This window comes from Polyodon spathula, chromosome 6 (genome assembly GCF_017654505.1).
Source record: "Polyodon spathula isolate WHYD16114869_AA chromosome 6, ASM1765450v1, whole genome shotgun sequence".
In the NCBI taxonomy this organism is placed as follows: domain Eukaryota; kingdom Metazoa; phylum Chordata; class Actinopteri; order Acipenseriformes; family Polyodontidae; genus Polyodon; species Polyodon spathula.
This window is the reverse complement of record NC_054539.1, coordinates 31,037,979-31,061,560: the sequence shown is the minus strand read 5'-3', so window position 1 is coordinate 31,061,560 and position 23,582 is coordinate 31,037,979. Positions and strand designations below refer to the sequence as shown.

The window sequence follows — 23,582 nt, the reverse complement described above, 5'->3', positions numbered from 1 at the left end:
CAGTACCAGCTTGGACTGATAGGTAGTGCTGATTAGACTCCTGTATTTGTTGACGTGCCAAGCAATACCACAGTTCACGAATTGGGGGGAAAAACAGGTGTGAGTAATCACACCTGGAAATGAGAAGCAGCACATAATTTAATGCTCTGTGTAAAATCAGACTGCTGCAAACTGCCTCCATATGCGTAATTAAGGCTGTATCTTTGTAATGCATATTTATTTGTTGTTTTATTTTTTCCTCAAATTGAGGGTGGGAAATTTGGGCTGTGTTTTAAATACGAGGGCGTCTTAAATTTAAAGAAATACGGTTGTAATATAAAATACAAAACAAAACACCCAGGTTCATAGGAACAGGTAGAAACAAACAAAGCAGAAAGAAGAACAAAGGACTGGCTTTCTATTAATTTGTTATTCTGATTGATCGTCCTGTTATAACAATATAAAACATCTCGGAATATAATATTTATTATATAGATTTACCTTCCAAAAATAGATTGACAGATAGGTAAACTGGTAGGTTAGGTTGAAGCGCTGAGAAATCCTGAAGATCAAGAATCCAGTTGCTTGTTCACCAGTCACAAACATGCATTGCAAGAAGTGAATAAAAACCCAGACTTATTGGTCACATGTTTCTGGCAATTCCATGTCCGGTCATTTCTCTAGCTGCTGCATGCATTATATTCACAATTGACCATTGAGACGCTGGGAACCTACAAAGTACAAGAAGCTTGATAACATGCGAACACAAGCTGTGCGGCAAAATTGCTATGCATAGTCACTACTCATTAAATTTAAATATAATGCGTAATTCATATTTTTTCAATGCATAAAACGCCCTTTACACAGCTTATGTAGAGCGCTGAGTCCAATAGAAGGTTAGAATTCAAAACAAAAATACATAATTGGCATTTGTCAGATTATGTCCTACTAACAACCAAACGAGCAAGATGGGCCGAATGGCCTCCTCTCGTTTGTAAACTTTCTTATGTTCTTATGTTCTTATGTCAGATCAGTTTACAGAGCGTTTGAGACCAGCATGGAGGCTTCATTCATTTTAGTTAATTACAATAAATGGAAACTTTGAAAATCTTTAGTTTAATGTCTACAACAAATAAAACTTTGTTTGAGTGACTGTTTTTCTCCAAAGCGGAAGGATATATAATACAATTGTTTGTTTTTTTGAAAAGTAAAAAGCCTTTTTTTTATTGTATCCATTTTATAAGTGGGATAACACTCCAGGGTTTATGTGTTGTATTTCATTAACATATGGCTTTGTTGCACGAAGCTTAGCTGTCGTGTGTTATCCCTTACTTTACAAGCTGCTGTGTTGAGTGAACGTGAGCGCAATACACGAAAACTCCCTAGTAAAGAATACATTATAGACACTCCAAAAGTATTATTATTTTCTCCTCACTGTCTCCTGTTCTTTCACCCTGAACACACAACCCTGAGTGAGTAAAATGTGCATCTACGTATACTGTTGTGCCAGGATTCAATTACTAATAATTTATTCACTTGAATCCCAGCACGCGAACTAACTTGTGCAACCCTGTGCTCACATACTATTAAATACTTTAACATGACATGATAGTGCAATCCCTGTGCCTAAATACAACTATATATATTTTAAGAACATAAGAACATAAGAAAGTTTACAAATGAGAGGAGGCCATTCGGCCCATCTTGCTCGTTTGGTTCTTAGTAGCTTATTGATCCCAGAATCTCATCAAGCAACTTCTTGAAGGATCCTAGGGTGTCAGCTTCAACAACATTACTGGGAAGTTGATTCCAGACCCTCACAATTCTCTGTGTAAAAAATTGCCTTGTTTGCTTGAATTAGATCGCCACGTAGTCGTCTTTGTTCAAGACTTGACAGATTCAATTCTTTTAGCCTGTCTGCATATGACATGCCTTTTAAGCCCGGAAAAATTCTGGTCGCTCTTCTTTGCACTCTTTCTAGAGCAGCAATATCTTTTTTATAGCGAGGTGACCAGAACTGCACACAATATTCAAGATGAGGTCTTACTAGTGCATTAGTACAGTTTTAACATTACTTCCCTTGATTTAAATTCAACACTTTTCACAATGTATCCGAGCATCTTGTTAGCCTCTTTTATAGCTTCCCCACATTGTCTAGATGAAGACATTTCTGAGTCAACAAAAACTCCTAGGTCTTTTTCATAGATTCCTTCTCCGATTTCAGTATCTCCCATATGATATTTATAATGTACATTTTTATTTCCTGCGTGCAGTACCTTACACTTTTCTCTATTAAATGTCATTTGCCATGTGTCTGCCCAGTTCGGAATCTTGTCTAGATCATTTTGAATGACCTTTGCTGCTACAACACTGTTTGCCACTCCTCCTACTTTTGTGTCGTCTGCAAATTTAACAAGTTTGCTTACTATACCAGAATCTAAATCATTAATGTAGATTAGGAATAGCAGAGGACCTAATACTGATCCCTGTGGTACACCACTGGTTACCACACTCCATTCTGAGGTTTCTCCTCTAATCAGTACTTTCTGTTTTCTACATGTTAACCACTCCCTAATCCATGTACATGTGTTTCCTTATATCCCAACTGCGTTCAGTTTGAGAATAAATCTTTTGTGCGGGACTTTGTCAAAAGCTTTCTGGAAATCTAAATAAACCATGTCATATGCTTTGCAATTATCCATTATCGATGTTGCATCCTCAAAAAAATCAAGCAAGTTAGTTAGACACGATCTCCCTTTCCTAAAACCATGTTGACTGTCTCCGAGGACCCTGTTACCATATAGGTAATTTTCCATTTTGGATCTTATTATAGTTTCCATAAGTTTGCATATAATAGAAGTCAGGCTTACTGGTCTGTAGTTACCTGGTTCAGTTTTGTTTCCCTTTTTGTGGATCGGTATTACGTTTGCAATTTTCCAGTCTGTCGGTACAACCCCTGTGTCAAGAGACTGCTGCATGATCTTGGTTAGCGGTTTGTAAATTACTTCTTTCATTTCTTTGAGTACTACTGGGAGGATCTCATCCGGCCCAGGGGATTTGTTTATTTTAAGAGCTCCTAGTCCCTTTAACACTTCTGCCTCTGTTATGCTAAAGTTATTTAAAACTGGATAGGAACTGGATGACATGTGGGGCATGTTGTCAGTATCTTCCTTTGTAAAAACTTGTGAAAAGTAATCATTTAATATATTTGCTATTTTTTTTTCTTCATCTATGATTTTGCCATTTGTATCTCTTAAACATTTAATCTCCTCTTTGAATGTTCTCTTGCTGTTGTAATATTGGAAAAACATTTTTGGAATTGGTTTTAGCTCCCTTAGCAATGTTCATTTCTATTTCTCTCTTGGCCTTTCTAACTTCCTTTTTGACTTGCGTTTGCAGTTCCGTGTACTCTTTCTGCGTACTTTCTTTTTGGTCCTTTTTTAATGCTCTATAAAGTGCCTTTTTTTGCTGAATATTTGTTTTTAATTGATCTATTAAACCATTTTGGCAATTTAGTTTTACATTTAGATTTGTCTACTTTAGGGATGTAATTGTTTTGCGCCTCTAGTACTACATTTTTGAAGAACAACCATCCTTCTTCTGTGGATGTTTTCTCTATTTTACTCCAATCTACTTCTGTTAGTCTCTGTTTCATACCTTCATAGTTTGCTTTTCTAAAATTGTAAACCTTAGCTTTAGTCTTTACTTTTGGGGTTTTAAAAAACACTTCAAATGAGACCATGTTGTGGTCTGAGTTTGCCAGTGGTTTTCTGACCTCTGTTTTAGTTATTCTGTCTTCGTTATTTGAAAAGACTAAATCAAGGCATGCCTCCCCTCTAGTCGGTGCCTTGACAAATTGTGTTAGGAAGCAGTCATTTGTCATTTCCACCATTTCAATTTCATCCTTCGTGCTACCCACCGGGTTTTCCCATTTTATATGGGGGAAGTTGAAATCCCCCATTAGTATGGCTTCTCCTTTGCTACACGCATTTCTAATGTCATTGTATAACAGATTATTTTGCTCACCGTCTGAATCTGGCGGTCTATAGCATGCTCCTATTATTATGCCCTTTTAATTTTTGTCCGTTATTCTGACCCATATTGATTCGGCTTTATTTTCTTTGTCCAGGTTTAACACCTGGGCTTCAAGACTGTTTCTTATGTATAGCGCTACCCCTCCTCCTCTTCTGTCCTGCCTGTCTTTCCTATACAGTGTATACCCACAAATATTATATTCATCCCCATCACTCTCAGACAACCAAGTTTCTGTAACACCTATCACATCATAGTAACTTGTTAGTGCAGTAGCTTCAAGTTCTAGAATTTTGTTTCTGATACTTCTAGCATTTAGATAAATACATTTAATGGTTGTCTTACCTGAGTTGTTGTTCTTGTTTTGATGCGGTCTCCCTTCTGTTTTTTTGTTGATTTCTCCCCCCTTCCTTTCTAGTTTAAATGCTTCTGAACCTGCACAAGGATTTTTTCTCCAAGTAGACTGGTTCTCTTGTTATTTAAGTGCAGTCCGTCCCGTCTATACAGATAGTCCTCGTTGTAGAATGTGGTCCAACGATCAAGATAGGTGAAGCCTTCCCGTGTGCACCACGTCTTCAGCCATGCGTTTTGATTAATTATTTCCAGCTGTCCATATGGTCCTTTGCAAGGTGCCAGTAGTATACCAAAAAATACCACAGTTTTGGTTTTCTCTTTTAATTTCCTTCCTAGCTCTCTGAATTTGTTTTGCAGGGATTTTGGTCTGTCTCTTCCAATGTTGTTTGTACCGATGTGGACGACTACTACCGGGTCGTCTCCTGTTCGTTCTAGGAGCCTGTCCACGTTCTCAGTGATGTGCTTGACCGAGGCTCCCTGAAGGCAGCACACTGTTGTAGTAAGGGGGTCCAAACTACAAATTGAACTTGCTGTGTTTCTCAATATGGAGTCCCCAACAATCATGACCTCCCTTCTTTTTTGCTGTCTGGTCACCACGGTCAATAGGGTCCTGGATGTTGTTCCTTTCATTCTCTTGTTGTTGGTTCTGCTCATCAAAATTCTGAAGTGACTCAAATCTGTTGGTTGTTTTGATTTCTGGTGGTTGTGTTTGACGAAGTTTCTTTTTTTCCCTGCTTCTGCCTACCTGAACCCAGCTGCTCTGACCTTCTATCTCCCTGGTGGCTTTCACGCTGTTAGGGGTGATGCAGACTTCCATGAATTGTGGGTGTGCCAGTTCCTCAAGATCCTGTTGCTGTCTCACTTCTTCCAGCTCCATTTCTAGCATACTTACTAGTTTATGCAAATCCTGGATCGCGCGGCACTTTATGCACACTTGGTTTAGCTCCGCTGGGTTTTCTCAGATTTCCCACATCAAGCAGGTGTCACAGATTACTGGCTTGAAGACCATGTTGAGGGTTTTTTTTTTAAGTTTAGTTTCTTCTGCAGCTGTCAGTCTGCTTTCAAACTGCTTCTAAACTGCTCTGTACTTTTCCACGCCTGTACTTCTCCCACTCGCTGTCACTTCCACTCGCTGTCGCTGGGAAGACTGCCTTGTTTAACTGCATTGTTCTGCTGTTGGCTCCTCCCCTCACCCGTGTCTCAGAACGGCGCTGAATTTGAATCGGCTGCTCCGAGTTTCAGCTTGTTTGTTGTCAGAAAAACACACGCGGCTGTTTGACTTTGAGCTGCTGCTGTGTTTCCCCAATGTCCTGTGTTTTCTGATTAAAGCAATTAAAGATGCAATTTCTCCTTACTGCTTCTAAACTGCTCTGTACTTTTCCACGCCTGTACTTCTCCCACTCGCTGTCGCTTCCACTCGCTGTCGCTGGGAAGACTCAAATAAATGTAACTTGTGCTACACAGACTCATTTATATCCCATGCACCAATACCTATACACCAACATTAAAACACCACACTCAACACATAACACAAAAGCCACACATGGGTGGGGCACACTGTCATAGAGATCTATAAACTATGCTGATGTTTCCTTTCTCTAATTTATGTAACCTTTCACTGAAAACCACTGCCCTAGCCCATTGTGGATTCTCTATAGCTTTAATACCAGGCTCAAGTTAGATCCTTAATAGCTAGACACCAAGAGCCCTTTTATTGCTAATGTTAGGTTGATTGCTTAGGTGTAGGGTGGTGTAATGCACAATCAACACAAAATCTGGAAAAGTGAAATAAAAACCCAGAATAAAAACAACCCAAAAAATATGTAGTCGCACCTGTTGCACAAAATGTATGCAATGACAAGTCAGGTAGTAAAATTACTATCATAAAATGAACCTCCACCTAAACACTATCATGTAAACAGACAAGTAATTATGTAAAATACAAATACCTGTCAAAGCATGCTTGACCATTTACCTCATTTGTATATGATTTAAGTCAATAGACCAAATACTGTGCTACAATTCAGAAGCTTCTCAGAATCAATATCACCACTGTAGAGGAATAGTAATAATAATAGGTGTGCGATTTCTTGTATTGCTTACTTTAATCCACTTATGATAATACATATTTAAAGAAAAAATCCAGCTCTTTAATTAATATTATCACTACTCCTTTAGTTTAAACCTCAGAGGTTTAATTAAAATGTACTAGATGGAGGCTGGGTCCAAAATACAGTAAAACCTTGCTTTAAGGCCACCTCAGTAAAAAGTAAAAAAGATTTGAATAAAAAAAAAAATCCCCTGTCCTATGCAGCACATTGTATAACTGTTCAATTCTTCATATGGCTGATACATTTATTAAGCGACATCCGTGGCAGGTATTCAGCAATATAGCAATGGTTTTTAAAATTCTGATGTGAAGGCATTGGCTTGTTTTGATGGTCATTGTGATGCATTTGATGCACCAGTGACTTCCCTATGAAATCACCCATGTTGGGTTCTTTTTTTATTTCCCCTCAGCCTTTTGCTGGAAGACCCAGAGTCTACATTATGTGGTCTGGGTTCTACCTACCAATGGTTGTTTAAAGTGTCTCTGAGAAGCACACCTGTCCTGCCAGCTCATGCATTGGAAGATGCAAATGCCAACAGTGCATTGCTTGTGCTGTTCCTAAATATAGGTATAGTCCTCAAGGCTCTGCGTTTTGGTCTCTCTGCTCTCTTACAAGGCTTGCATTGAACACCTGTCAAAAATGATTAAAGGAACATTTGGCATTCTGTTCCGGGGACTGTCCGGGTTAACTCAAAAAGAAAAACATTGAGTCAACTAATCTTATTCAAAATGGTGGGGGTAATTTTAGATTTAGACAAAGTAAATAAATGTTGATAAACCATATTCATTCATTTGAATAAGTTACAATAACTTTGAAGCTGGATAACATCAATTACTTCCAGATTTTCAAACATAGTAAGTTAATGTTCCCTTTCAATTCAAAGACGACCACCAATGACATTATGTATGGGATGTGCCTGCCCATTCGGTAGGTATTGCTGAGCTCTATACCAGAGCTGTCGGTGGGCCCATTCCTGGGATGATGCACTCGGTCCCACTCACCGAGGGGATAAAACTGTCATCCAAAGGAAGCCATTTCTCTCTTTCCTTCTCAAGGCAGTACAGTAAGACCTCTGTGTTGAGATGAGCATGTTGATAAAAAAAGAGCTTTTCGAGTCGAATCGAGTCATTGTATTTCCCTTGCATTCGTGCTGAAAGCTGGCTCGCCGCTTTCCCGGAATCAAAGACTTTGAAAAGACAGAGCCTTTTGCCTTTCTGTCTTTCAGCGGCCTCTTCGCTTGTGTGGTAGGCCACTCTTTGTTATCTTTTGTTGTGTGTGTGTGAGTGACTGCCTGTGCAGTCACCCGCTAGTAGTTGTCTATTTCTTTCTAAGAGTATACGGTTCCTCCACGGGGCTAGGCCTTGCCATATCCCCACTGTTGAGTGACTCTTCCAGCTGCACTCTCCTCCACAGAGCCTTGTAAAAAAAGTGTTTTCTCCCCAATACTATCTTTCTAACAAGTTTTTGCTGTCTGCTTCAACTTGTGTGCCCCCTTGGTGCATGCTACACGCTGACCTGGTGTGTGTGACTGCGCGGTTAGGGTAGGCACATTTGTGTAGCGCCCCCCCCTGGGATCGTCCGGCCTCAGTTTGTAGCGTGCTAAAGCAGGCCGCACTGCTTGCCTCTCTAGAAGGCGCGGAAAAGCTTGGCCTAGTGGAGATCCCCCCAGGTAGACTCCACCATCGCGGCCCTGGTTAAGGTCCCGCTGGTGGGTAGGTTGGCTAGAAACCCGGCATGCCCGAACCCTCAATGCAAGTTACGTCTCCTGTCCATTCTCCGGTCTTCAAGGGCAAGCTCTTGACTGGAGCCTGGCTAGCTTGATCGTGGCTCGTAGACAGCTGTGGCTGTCGCAAGCCAGAGTTCCTGATGCGATAAGGCTGTGCTGCATATATCCCCAGGACATAACTTTGGGCCAGCCATGGAGGAGATCTTACAGAGATCCCACTAGGAACCGGGTCCATTCAGGTGGCTTACTCCCTCCTCGCGATTCACGTGGGGCAGGTCGAACCACTGGCAAGCTCCTCAGACTGTCACCAGAACAGTTCCAATCCCTACCTACAGGGCACACCATTAGCAAACAACTGGACCCAACTGGCCGGCAGAGGGAACTCAGGACGTGGCCAGTCCACACACCATCATCACAGGAGGCATTTTCAGGGCCAGCGCCCTAAACGGCCATCCCAAACTGCCCCCCTCAGCACCCCAAGCAGGGCCCCTGAAGGCTGGCAGTCTCAGACCCCCTTTTCGGCACAGTAGCTGCAGTACTGGCGCGCTTACACCTCAGACTCCTGTGTGCTCGCCATCTTGCAAAACGGTTACACGCTTCAGTTCCACTTGGGACCTCCTCCCTTTCGAGGCATCACGAATACTTTCGTGACAGACCCTCTCCAGGCCTCGGTACATGAGAAGGAAGTGTCCGTCTTGCTGTGCAAGCGAGCCATTCTTCTCATAGACCCCACCTCCCATGGAGAGGGGTACTGCTCGAGGTATTTTCTGGTACCCAAAAAATATGCCGGCTTTCGCCCCATCTTAGACCTGAGGCTCCTCATGGGTTCTTAAAAGAAAGAAGGTTCCAAATGCTGACGCACCATCACATTCTCCAGTCTGTCCGGACGGGTGTCTGGTTTACCACCGTGGACTTATGGGACACGTACTTTCACGTTCCCATTCGTCTAAAGAACAGTTAGTATCTCCACTTCTCTTTTCAAGGAAACATTTATGAGTTTGCTGTGCTGCCATTTGGCCTCTCCCTAGCTCCTTGTACGTTTTCAAAGTGCATGGACGCTGTCCTGGCTCCCCTGCATCTGCAGTCGGTTGATCTGTTCCCAGTCGCGAGAGGGAGCAGTGGCCCACACTGTGGTCATGACAGAGCATCTGGAGAGGCTGGGCCTCACTATCAATGATGCAAAGAGTCGGCTTACAACGGTGTAGTACACGACGTACTTGGGTCTTCGGCTGGACTCCAATACAATGCGCACATACCTGTCAGACGACAGAATTGCAGCTATCCTGGTTGCCTCTCCCTGTTTCAGCAGGGATCACAGGTCACCCTCCTATTGTGCCAGAAACTATTGCGTCTGATGGCCACAGCCATATAGGCCATTCAGCAGTGGCTGATTTGCATGTGCCTGCTACAAGCGTGGCTTAATGCATTCATTAATACCTCAACACCAAAAGAGACTGACTGTGTATCATGCATGCTTGACAGCCTTACGCTGGTGGAGGACAACCTCTTACCTGCACAAAGGTGTGTGAACCCTAGCACACAAATGGCCCAAAGCGTTTTTGTATGCTTTCCCGCCTATGTTGCTGCTGCCGCTTTTCTCAAAGGTCCGGTTAGAAGAAGCGTCATTTCTCCTCGAGGCCCCCAAGTGGCCCAGGAGAATCTGGATTTTGACCCTGTGCTAGCTGTTGCACGGCCACCCCTTGGAGATTCCACTGCGCATGGATCTCCTCAGTCAGACAAAAGGCTCTCTTTGGCACCCGGAACCGGGCAGGTTCCAGCTATTGGTCTGGCCTGAAAAGGACCGCTGGTTAGTCCTAGGGCTATCAGATGCGGTTGTGGATACATTGCAGACTAGGGCAGACTCCACTAGGTCTTTGTATACCTATAAGTGGAGGTATTTCCAGGCTTGGTGTCTGGCTAGAAGCCATGATCCCATATCTTGCTTTCTGCCAGTCGTCTTACAGTTTCTGCAAGAATTGCTTGATGCTGGTAGGTCATCTTCGACTTTGAAGGTGTATTTAGTGGCTATCTCTGCTTGGCATGCCCCCGTAGATTCAGTGTCTACGGGCACTCATGTTTTGGCTACCCGGTTTCTTAAAGGCGCATAAAATGTGATTGTAAACAAGAAAAATAATAGATTAATTAAGGTAGCTGTGCTTTTGCATGCCAAGTTGCTCTTTAATGTCTTCATTAACACATGCTTTAATTTTTTCAGAGTTGTATTGAGGAGCCCAATGTACATGGAAGCTTATATTGTGATCTAGGATTTTATAGAGGGATGTTCAAGATTTTTTTTTTTTTTCAGCAGTCTTAAAGGTCAACCAAACCCTGTCATTAAAGTTAATAGGCCAATGGATCAACTTTTTCAATAGAAAACATATATATTGGGGATAATGCAGTCTTTTAAATTGGATAAGAAAGCAGGAGAGCCACTCTCCCCTGGTTTTTTTTTTTTTGGTTTGCACACACATAACTTTTCTTAAATCTGTTAGATCTTGTGTGGCTCTTCAAAACTGTTTAATAAAAAATCCCTGTTTGCATTTAATTTTGCTTACTTGATTGCTGTGTAGCTGGGTTAATTGTAACTAGGAATATTTTAATCTGGATGCCCAGGCAGTTGAAACAGCTTATGAGACAGCAAACTGTTTTATACATGCTTCTCTGCTCCTGAAAGAAAGCTAATGGATTTTTAGACCTTGCTGCCAAAACTGTTCTGAGGTGTTTTTCACTGACAATATTTGTTAAATATTTCAGAGGGTGTCTCAGTTTACCAGCACTGAGAGGGTTATCTCTGACTCCTGGATCCTCCAGCCGTGCAGCTCTCATCGTCGTTTTTTTCTCGCCACTTTGAATTCAGTTGTTTTATTTCCTTGTTTGTTTGTCTGCTAAATGTCTGTAATAATAATGTTTTTAAACAATCTGTTAAATAATGAGTTTAACCAAATCAAGGCATATATTTCAAGATCTGCTCCTGGGGAGATCCTGTACATTCATTTCAATAACTCTCATTATTATTTTCTAAACCCAGTCACATAAAAATGTTCCTCATGCTTTTTTCAGCTACTGAGATTGTGAAACATTATTATTGGGGAAATGACATACAGTTTGATATGGATAACTAAATAATATGTAATAATTCACAGTGATATGAATATTACCATATAATCTGACGTTCCCATTGCAATTGTGTACTACAGTCATCTATATTTACATAATAATCTTCATCAACACTGTTTCAACACTGTCCTTTGTATGAACAAGACAGGGTCTCCCCTAATAATGAATAAATCAATGAAAGATAAACATTATATATATATATATATATATATATATATATATATATATATATATATATATATATATATATATATATATATATATATACACACACACACACACACACACACACACACACACAAACACAAACACAGTGGCTCTCAAAAGTATTCACCCCCTTGGACCTTTCCACATTTTATTGTGTTACAACGTGGAATCAAAATGGAGTTAATTAGGAGTTTTTGCCACTGATCAACACAAAAAGTCCATAATGTCTAAGTGAAAAATAAAATCTAAATTTAAAAAGCCTACAAAGAGTGTGTTGTTATCAGAGAAAAATACATGTTATGTAAAATTGACGTTTTCGCGTTGTTATGTTTATTGTTAATAGTAATCGTTTGATGCAGGTCTTATGAAGTTTCCATTGGCTGTATTACAATAAGGTACAATGTGATCATGTCATTGGGCTATTCATATGAATGAGCTTGCCTTTCATCAGCTGTATTACAATATGTGATTGGGGTGTTCTATTGAATTAAGCTTTCCTTCGGCAGTATAATCATGATGTCTGTTAAAAGCTGTGCACGCATGACTGCACAGCTGGAGCTGCACGGCTGGATGATCCAGGCTGCCAAGATACAGTGTTCCCAGCACTTGCAATTTCCTGTGCAACATAGTAAACAACCCCCTCTGCTAGGCACAGTGTAACAGTGGAAGCAGTCCAGTGCAACCAGCTCTGTCACACATTGTCAGTAGTCCAAATTGTAACCTGATTTATAGGTTTTGAAATGTATTCATTAGTGTTGGCTAATAGTAGTGCAGCTCTGCCTCAAAATTTTTTCCCCCTTGATTTAACCAGCAGAGACTTCCCAGTACCTTGTCCCTCTTGGCTTTTTAATGAGCCTTAAAACAATGTAATTATTTTTTCTTGCACATACAGCACTGTATAGCTGTCTCTTAATAATGCCTCTAACTACAGAGTTGTAAGGAAGAAGTGTTGTCATTTTCTTGTGTAATACGGGTAACACTTCAAATTACTGTGTATTTACATATTAGTTACTTAGTAAATGCATGTGTACTTACACATAATTACAATGTTATTATGCATAGTTACAATGTACTTAATCTGTAAATATATTTGCACAATAGAGCCCTAACCCTATCATTAACTCTTTTCTGATACAATTGTGGACTTGCATATATTGTGCAAAAAGATTGACACATTAAGTACATTGTAACTATGCATAGTAACATTATAATTATTTGTAAGTACACATGCATTTACTAAGTAATATGTAAATACACAGTAATTAGATTCACTTAATGTAAAGTGTTACCGTAATAGGTACTTCTGTGTAATTAGGTTATTTTTAAAACATTCAGTCTCAAATTCTGAGGTTGGTTTGACATGCTAATTAACTTGACTTCCATCTTTCACGCCTAGAGGTCTACAATCTGGCTTAAATGTTTTTTTGGGAACCATTTTTTAAGTTTGAAGATACTAAGAGAAAAAGTTGCTTCGAGTCTGCAGTTAATAGGCAGTCTTTAGCACCAGTGAAACACTGAATGGGATTTTCTCTTGGAAATCTTGGCTGTCAATTAATAACTTTCACCAAGTTTATTATTGTTTTAACTGTCTGCATTACTGAATAATACAAATGGTGCTCATTGTTACTATCTTGTCTCTTCCTCTCTGCAGTGTGCTCAACAGGACCCCTGTCCATCTCATTCATGAAATCATATTAGTTGATGACTTTAGCAATGATCGTAAGTAAGCTTTTTAAGCTATACATTTTTGTAGGCTTTTTACTTTTGGCTATAACCTTACATAATGAGCACCCTTTAAGTCTCATAATCAGCCCTTTTCCATTGTCCTGGAGCAATACTTGATTAATTCGTTATTGACTTTTAAAGGCCTACCATATCAATATATTACTGAATTTATTGTTATTTCTACATAAAATATTCTTTATCCTTCATGCTTATTTTTAAAATAAGACTGTGTTTGATGTACTCTATATTTATAGTATGTTTCTGTAGCAAACACCAGGGCAGATGCTGAATTGGCTGAGGTATTTTCAGAGTGATAGCCATCCCGGCATACCACCTTCAGATATTTTATAGTATTAATATACTGTTCAATCTTAAATACAAAAAACACAGGTTTCTAGAATGTGACCAACTGTTTGATATAGTTCTAATACTATAGATTACTATTGGAACTGTTCTATGAAAATAAGGTCATGACATCTCTCAACAGAATACAATTCTCAGGATCTTTTTTTCCAGAGAGGAAAAAAAATAAAAAAAATCACATTTCTGCAGCAAAACTAGCATAAACAGCAAAACTTGACTGAGTAAAACAACACATTCAATTTCTGGTGAAGTACAAAAACAACACATAATTATACTTTGAAAATCCACTTGCAACACTGTGAAAACCAGGCTCCGATTGTTACAAAACCAATACTGTGTGTCACAGTTGCTTTAAGGAAATACATTTGCTCAATACTGGTAAAGAAATACATTTGCCCAATATCGGTAAGTTACACAGTATTTTTGAAAAACCCCATAACTGCTTTGTCCATTCACCTTGACGTCATTATGTTCAGCCCTTTTCAGTTTACACTCCTGTAGATTGTCCTGGCTAAAAGGCTGCTGGAAGCACAATATTTATTTATTTATTTTCATTTAAATAAGCTGAGATGAGGGTCTAGATTCTCAAAGCTCTTTTCTCCAAATCGTCATTAGTGCAATTTAAAAAACACCAATTAAACATCTAAAATGAATAAGAAACTACTTAATTGCGAATTTAGCCCCTTCTCAGTTTATTCAAATGAAAAAAAAAACATACAGCTATTTCCAAAATTTTTGCATCACCCTAGAATTGTAGGATTGAGACATAATAAAAAGAAATGATATGAACATAATATAGCTCTTGTATCTAACATCATGTAATCAAAGAAACTGCAAAATGATATCACAAAAGTCTACCAGAAGCCATAATAGTAATACTTAGTATTTGCAGTGCATTCCATTGTGTTTTAAGACTTCCTTGATCCTTTACGCTTGATTCCAGTTTGTTTCAGTTGCATGGTTGACTTTTCATGATTTCCTGTCCTATCAGACCCCAAACATTGTCTTCTATACATTTCTTCATTTGTTTGGCTCGATGTCATCTTAGTGGTGGTTAAAGAAAAGGGCTTGTAACCAGGGGGTCCCCAGCTCAAATCCCAGCTCACTCACTGTGTGACCTTGAGCAAGCCAGTTAACCTTCCATCACCATCTTTTGGGTGAGAGATGTTGTTGTAAGTGACTGCAGCTGATGCACAGTTTACACACCCTAGTCTCTATAAGTTGCCATGGATAGAGGCGTCTTGCTAAATAAACAAATAATAATAGAAGTATAAATCACCTTAGAAAAAATAGTTCAGGACCATAGGGAGGAGGTGGTCTTGTGTTTTCAGGTACCAGTTGTTGTTCATAGCTGTCCACTTGGGTAAATCCTGTGCCTTTGGCAGAAAAGCATACACAGATATGAACAGTTTCCGGATGCTTCATTGTTAGGATGGTACACTCTGGTTTGTATTTTTGTCCTTTGCACCTTCAAACTCTTAATCCACCTCCAAAACAGGTGAAGGGGGATTTGTCAGACAAAATTACTTTAGCCCAGTCTTTGAATGTACGACAGTTCAGGCAGAGCTCTGATGTTTTTCTTGCCCAGAAGGGGCTTCTCCAAAAGACGCATTGCCACAGTACGCATAGACGCCTTCATTCCAACTTCTTTCCATTGCCGCAGTACGTGGACACTATTGGCCTTCTCTCAAACTTGAGCGCCATTGGTGGTAATCCTGGCGAGCACTGCTGACTTTTGGGCGTCCAGATCTGGGGCCAGCTTTGCAGCTACCAGTTCCTGGAGGATCCTAGACACTGTTCTTTGGCTGGCACAACTTCTATTGGTTATCTGACGGCAGCTAAAACCTTCCTTGTGAAGTGCAATAATGGCTGAGTGTTTCCGATAAGGTCTGAAGTTACAAAATCTATGTAAAAATCATGCTTATATAGCTTAAATCTACTAGTTACCACTTCTATTTCACATTTTGATTACTTCTAAGTGAGTAGCATGTCACATTTGTGACGTTTTCTCAGAAATTGTGTGTTTTCATGTTAGATTTCGAACTGTCACATTTTTCAATGTTTGTCCACTTTTTGTTAAATATATGGACAACCACAAAGTGGTATGTCATTGAATATGTTAGCATAACATTATTCAGCAGGTTTAATTTGACTTTATGAAGCAAAATAGTTATAGGGTGATGCAAAACGTTTGTTGAACAGTCAGTGTGTATTCTTATTCAGCCACATTGCTTTTCAGCTAATGACTGCCAGCTATTGATCAAGCTGCCCAAGGTGAAGTGTGTGCGTAATGACCAAAGAGAAGGTAAGCACATTGCTGATGGTATCAACCACCCTTTGAGTTTGATATTCCTATTCAAACAATACTGTTTTATTTTGTTTGTTGCATGTCAGTTTTGTTCACTGCTGTAATCTTACACTGAAAAGTCAACTGGTGGAAAGCTGCAAAGCTTGACATTGCATGGACAAACTAAGGATGAGTAAAAGGGTGGTGCTGGGTTGACATCTTCTCAAGCAGTAAAATAGAAATGTAAAAAAAAAATAATGACCCTCTTGCACTCATAATTGCCTATATAGGTTTTAGCATGATGCACTTACAGTCATACATATGCAGGTAATATTTTAAACAACAGCAGTGGCTGCATTTTCCCATGCAGTGTATCAACGTTCAGTGCTGCTTTCTAACTCTTGTTGGGAGCCACAGTCAAGAAACCGCATTCTAAGGAGAATGCAGATGCAATGGAATTACATTATATGGCAAATTGACACCAGCACCATAAAACCTTGCAAGTGGCTCTGTTCTGTACATTGCTGCATTATAATGAGAGAACACTGTATTTGCACAATTATAAAATAGTGGAATCATGTCTCCATATACATTTAAAACAAATGTAATAACCGTACTAAACATGCTGCATGCTACTTCAAAAGCATAGAGTGCTGTGTTCTGCAGACACGGACGACAGGTTAATGCAGTGCTTTGAATAGACATACTGCAACTCCTCAGTGATTTTACTAATACATTTGAGGGTGCGGAGACTATGAAGCTCCCCCCCCCCCTTAAAGTGAGAACAGAGTATTTCTATTACTGATGTCAACTTGGTGAAGTTTAGGGCATCTTTTAACCTTTGATGTCATTGTGCCAATTCAGCATGACTGTGATGTGATGTGTTTGCCTGTGGCTTCAGTCTCATGACTAACAGTTCCCGGATAGGAAAGACCCTCTAGCAGACGGTCCTTTGTTGCATCTGTGAAATTCAATCAAACCATGTCTGAAGTGACCCTTTCAGATACTTCCAGCTGGGAGTGTGTATTCGGATGTGTGCTCGAATTATCCACAAAGGCGCCAATTTATGGATTTTAGCAGCGGCTAAAAAGATTTTACCACACATATTTATTACAGTAGGGCTTTATTCAGTGAAATATAAGAATCTGTTCTTCAGAGAAATATATAACTAATTTGATTTAAGAATGTGTCACTCTAATTACTTTCACTAAACCTGTTATAATGGCTAATGAAACTGAATCAAACTTTTCAACTTTTAGACTTAAAGTTTGACTGATCGGTGCCTTCACTAGATCCATTGTCTTTTAGGGTTATAAAAAAAGTTACTCCTGGAGGAGTGGTTTGCTCCCGTTTTGAGTTTCAAATAACAGCGGAAAGCAAGAAAAATACAGATATCAAGGTGTTTCACTGTGGCTAATGTGATATTAGGCACAGTAGGCTGGCAAGTTTGAAAAAAAAAGGTGGGCATGTAGAGTAATTATAAAAATGGTATGACACATCATTTTTGATGCCAAGATTCATTGCTATGCAACACATTCTTTTCCCCTGGCATTTATGTGAACAGGTCAATGACAATTCATATAAATATAGTGTGCCGTGTATATTGTAAGATATATGTATTATAAGAATTTACCCTTACAAACATGGATAAAAGTTTCTCACTTCTATTCAAATTCCTAAAAAGGCCAAATTAAATTAAATACATATGACATACATTGCATGCAACACATATTGGATTTCAACTGGGTTTGGGTTCCCTTTACATTTTAAAGGAATACTGTTCTGGTGTTGGAATAATGTATTTGGTTGAAGGGGTCTTGAGTTATGTGAAGAATACCATTATATCACAGACAATTCTGGAGGTAAGAATATATTTGAAAGTGTGCGTCATTCATATTCTGGAAATCTTTCAATTTAGGGTTAATCCGATCCAGGGTGCGTGGTGCAGATTCAGCTGTGGCGGGAGTGCTGACCTTTCTAGACAGTCACTGTGAGGTTAACAAAGACTGGCTTCCCCCTCTCCTCCAGAGGATAAAGGAGGTAAGAGGCCTAAAAACTATAGGACAGTTAAGCTAGCTGTAGAATATGTTTACATTAGTTTTCAGCTTAATGTTATTCTTGCTGAGGCTAATGGAAATTCTTGGTACACATGCACAAACACACTGGCTTCTCGCTAGGAAACCTGTCAATCAGTCACATCAAGGTAGTTTCTTCTTAAACATGACCTGTCAACCTCACAGCAGATGGTACTCTAATTGTAATCAGATTTTGAAAAACTTAAGCTCTACGTGCCATATTCACAAAGCTTCAGCTCATGAGTTAAAGAAGCCAAAAACTGTACTGACATCAATAAAACATTAACATAAAACCTTATAGTTAAGAATACCTTATAGTAACAACATAGCAAAATGTAATAAAGCATATTGAAAGTATGGTAAAGCACAGATAAGCATTGTAAAGCACAGAGGTATGTACAAACACATTTTTAAAAAATGGCAAACTACATAAAATATAATCTATAGTATGCATAGTATAACCATGGGGAAATGGTTAATCTATAGTAACTGTTGGGAATTATTTTATTGTTGTATTGTTATTTACTGAGTATGGTCTACATAGGTCTCTTTGTATTAATGCTTGCACTATTTTACCTGTTTTAAAATTAAAAAAAAAAACTGTATAGTCCTTTTGACAAATAAATATAGGTTACATTGTGTTTCATAACAAAATACCTTTAACTAAAATGTGTATTGATGATTGACAAAGTAAACCATTTGTAATATATGTCTGCTTGTAGAACAATGTCTTCTGTATTATTTAATTTCTATTTTAAAATGATTTTGTTTTGTTGGACAGTTTTAATATTGCAGGCTAATTGCAGCTGAGTAACAATGAGACGGTGTTGATAAATTACAAATCAAAATAGAAACTGTTAAGGCCTTCAGAAGTACCTTGGTTGATGGGGCCCAGTATATATTAGCTTTGCTGTAGATGTGGGTTATGTGCCTCATGTGCAAAAATACAGCTACAGTATACATTTGTATCTTTATTAAATATATTACAAGGTTGATTTATTACATTATAAACATATAAAAACCTTACAGTTAGTACATGTGAAGTACATTTGGTCTAACAGTTTCAAACTACAATGTCTAGTTTCATCAAACACAGTAAATGATTTTCTGAACCGTTCTTCAGGACCCAACCTGCGTGGTGAGTCCTGTGATCGACATCATCAACATGGACTCTTTTGCCTATGTTGCAGCTTCATCTGATCTCCGTGGAGGTAGGTCTGGAGGTTCCCTGTCTTCTTAATCCTTTTCCAAAGTCTATACATGGATAATCCTGCCCAATTACTCAGATTTAATATTCATTTAGACTGTCTGTCCCCATGTAGTTTGACATATTTTATTTTTTTTTTATCTTCACACTGTATCTGCGAAGTCTGGACTAAGACTCTATTTGAAATTAATTTTGATATTCAAATCATCCCTGGCAATATCCTAGTCCAGTTGTGTTCATGGTGACCACTACAACTGTGACTGGTTGAGGTGAATTACAGATGTCACTGTTTTGTAAAAGTTGGGTATCATGACTGTTTTTCATTGAAACTTTTTATTCAGAGTGACTAACTGGAAGTACAATATACACAATATAAAGCAGGGGGAGTTCTTTCTATAATGCATTTGTTGCCCAATTACAACTCCTTTGGACACTTCATATCTTTAGCACCACAAAATAGATAGCTATTCTCTCTGCACATACAGACCCCTTGCTAAGTGTATATATTGGTTTCCCTCAAGTAGACAAAAGTATGATTTGGGATAAAATGAAAATCAAACACCCCAGCCATGATTCTGCATTGGAATACATTAATACTATTCTGGGTTCCACAACAGTGGTGATTGCTCATTAACATCACATTAACAGTTTATTATCTAGTAAATGTGTTATAGGGAAGAGTAGTTGAAATTCCTTCTTACCATCTGCCACTGAGAATGAGTTGAAGTTGATTGTATTCATAAGCAGCTGAGTGATAGCAGGGCATTTTGAACCAGGACTCTACAAGTTTAGAAACATCACTGAGAATTCTCTCAGGCACAGTTGCCCTGATGGAGGACGTGATACAACAAGCGCCTACATGCAGATGATGCACACTTAGTGGGATCAAAAATAGTCAAGAGAACAGCGTGTGAATCGATCAGCTCTGTCCCTGTAGCAGATAGTTACAAGATTAGCTGCGATGCAAATGTGCAGGGTGTGCTATTTGTAAGCGCTATGGCCAAATGTTTTGCATCACCCTATAGAATTAAGCTGGGTTAAATCTCCAGGGTGTACCTATTGATCCAACATGAGTACATATTGATTTTTGCTCAAATGACCACTCTCACCGTTGAAAATGAGTATTGTGCTTATTTGCTTTATGCCTCAGGGTTTGACTGGAGCCTGCATTTCAAGTGGGAACAGCTGTCAGCAGAACAGAAAGCCAGGAGATCTGACCCCACTGAGCCCATTAAGTAAGTGGAGTGAAGAGAAAAAGAGGATAAAGGGCAAACAGCTGTGAAAGGGGCAATATTGGTCTGCTGGGTTTGCATACAACAGCTTCCAAAACAATAGGCACCTTTAACTGTTTATTTTAACCAGCTCTTATTGACAACTTTGATATTGATTGGTAACAACCAAAATAAGGGTCTCTGAATATCAACAGATCTAACATGTCCTCTTTGAAGGTTCTTACAAATGTAAACAGGTGTTATCTTTGAAAGAGAGCCCCTTTGTGATATATCAGTTTCTAGTGGGTAAGCTAAACAGCTGTCACACATTTCCAATGAATCCAAACTGTTTGGATAACCATTTAATTTTATTTTTGGTTCTATTTTTATCTACCAGTCCTGTTACTGTTGTAATGCTAGAGGGATGTTATGTGAAGCATGACACCATTTCACATTCTTTCACTATCAAACAAAAAACAAAACATTTCTCTCTCTCTCTCTCTCTCTCTCTCTCTCTCTCTCTCTCTCTCTCTATATATATATATATATATATATATATATATATATATATTAGTTATATATATATATAAGTATATATTCAATATGTGTGCCACAGATAATTAGATTTATTTCTCACAGCATCCCTTAGTGGTGAGAGTTACTTTAATGTTTGCAATATCTTCTGTTTTGGAAGTAGCTCACAGGGAACTATGCAGAATGGATTCTCACCAAACACCTGCTAATGAATTTGCCACACTTTGAACAACTGCTGTTCTGTTTTCTCTCAGTATACTAAACAGGTCATAATATGCGTCATTTTTTGTAAAAGGAAAATCGATCTGCTAATGGGACCTATTGACAAAGCTTAGACTCGTTAATACCAAACTTTATTAAGAAGACATTCTTCAGAAAACTGTAAACTTTTATAAAAGGGCACTGTGACGGGATAGCGTCTCGGCCCAAGCTGTTACCGGCAGGAAGGAGACTCAGAAGCTGGAAAGCTGCAGTTTAAGTGCTAAAGATGTACGTTTATTAATCCCACAGGGACACAACAACAATTAACAAACATACAGCACGGGGGCCATAATAAAGAGTCAAACACAAAACTTACACGAGCCAGGCTGAGCTATGACTTCGCTGGCTTTCCTTCTCCAAACACCCCTCAAACAAGTTTTCTTTTTCTCCTTTTTTATATTCATTCCCCAGTTAACACCAATGACCTCATTAGGGAATGTCCATACCTTTAATTGTTTGCAGTGCAATGATAGGATTTTATCCCATCCCTGCCACAGGCACAGTGTTATCTAGTCATTTAACAGTGTGTAAATGAAACATCTGGGTTATTTTTTTACTGTTTATTTATTTATTTGTTTGTGTAAAGACTCAGTAATCAGGACTACAATGTTTTCCTCTGCCATAACATTTCCAAAAGAATTAGTATGCATACAAACATCTCCTACTACGTGTACTGTAGAAAAGCAATGCTTAAATGATCAGTCTGCCAATGTTGTGCATTATTTTTGTTCTACTTTTATACTTTACTGGCAGAATCAGAATCGCATGTGCTATAGAAAGGAATGTATCACTTTAATGGAGTTATTTTACCTGCCAAAGGAAAATATAACTACAAAGACTGGTCACTTTTCACCAACATTAGTTTTTTTTTTAACACCATTTATTTTGAGAATGAAAAACAACAGTTTTCTTTGGGGATATTTGCAAGTTTCATATTGAGAATTAAATATCTTCTGTTTCTTATTACTTTTGAAAATGTTTTGCTGTCTATGTCAAAACACCTCCTCTTTCACCAATGGGTCTAACAGCTGAATAGGGCTTTGTTATTGGCTCAGTCACTTTCCAGTCTGACTGAATAACACTGAACCTGGTAACATGGACAATCCACCACATTATTTAATTTATCCTGGGAACTTTGAGAGATTTCAAACAGTTATACAAAATTTTGTGTATAGGATCTAAAAAAATGCAGTTTATTAATACTTGTTCTTCTGTATGGGAGATTGTGGAAGGGTGGTGGGTGATTCACTGATACACGAGACAGAACAGTTGTACTTGGAACACCACCCAGGTGACCAGTTTTATTTTCAGGACTTTTATTTTCTTTTCACCGGCAGAGGGCACTGTTGTCCGTGGGCTGCCTATCAACGATGATAGACAGCACCACGGAAATACCACAGCTGGTAAGAATTAACTGCAGGCGCACTCGCAGGTGCTCAAAGAAATAATAATGAAAACAGAAGGCGAAAAGAACAAGAACAAATAACACAGTAATAAAACTACAAATAAAAGGTGCTGCACTCGGCAGCGTTATCCCGGTCGCCGCTACCCGCACGACCTGGATTACTGACCTACTCTAGCGGTTTCCTGCCTGCTCTAAACAATACTTTGGGGGTCTGCCCAAGTGTTCCCCGCTGTCACTCTCTGGCTTTTTCGTTGCCGTGTTTCTCCCAGCTGGTTTCTCGGTCCTCGACCAGCGCTTCTGTACACACAGCGTATCTGAGAGGGCAGACCTGAGGAAACAGCAGAGCGTTAACTTATAGGGCTAACAGTCTCCCGCCCTCTTCCTGCAGCACTGTGAACACGCCAGCAGAGTCAGCACAGATCTCCCCCTGCTACATAACCTTCCCCTCAGAATGACACCACCGGTTCATTCAAAAATCCTACACCCCCATGCCTTCCCGAGAGAAAGTCTGTGTTTTGATGCAGCTTTCCTGCTCGGTGGACTACCCTGAAGGCATAGGGCTGCAAGGCCAAGTACCACCGTGTGATTCTGGCGTTGCTATCTTTCATCCGGTGAAGCCATGCTAAGTGGGCATGATCTGTAACCAAGGTGAAGTGTCGCCCCAGGAGGTAGTACCGGAGTGACTCGACTGCCCATTTTATCGCGAGACACTCCTTCTCGATAGTTCTATAATTTTTCTCGCGGGGAAGGAGCTTCCTGCTGATGTACAGGACTGGGTGCTCGCTTCCCCGAACCTCCTGCGACAACACTGCCCCGAGACCTGTCTCTGACACATCCGTCTGCAGGGTGAACCTCTTACCAAAATCCGGGCTGTATAGTACTGGCTTACTACACAGCCTCCGCTTCAAGGCGAGAAAGGCCCTCTGGCACGACTCCGTCCACTGAACTGTATTTGGGGCAGCCTTCTGGGTGAGGTCTGTCAAGGGAG

The 23,582-nt window shown here is 39.5% G+C and overlaps 1 protein-coding gene across 1 annotated transcript in view; it reads left to right on the top strand.

Moving 5' to 3' along the window:
• Positions 1-23,582, top strand: part of galnt14 (UDP-N-acetyl-alpha-D-galactosamine:polypeptide N-acetylgalactosaminyltransferase 14 (GalNAc-T14)) — a 126,074-nt gene that overhangs the window by 55,992 nt on the left and 46,500 nt on the right. Inside the window, exons 4-8 of the mRNA XM_041252735.1 lie at positions 13,178-13,245; positions 15,854-15,919; positions 17,820-17,941; positions 19,100-19,187; positions 20,334-20,418. Of these exons, the coding sequence (XP_041108669.1) occupies positions 13,178-13,245; positions 15,854-15,919; positions 17,820-17,941; positions 19,100-19,187; positions 20,334-20,418 (429 nt within the window). The remainder of the gene's footprint in view (positions 1-13,177; positions 13,246-15,853; positions 15,920-17,819; positions 17,942-19,099; positions 19,188-20,333; positions 20,419-23,582) is intronic.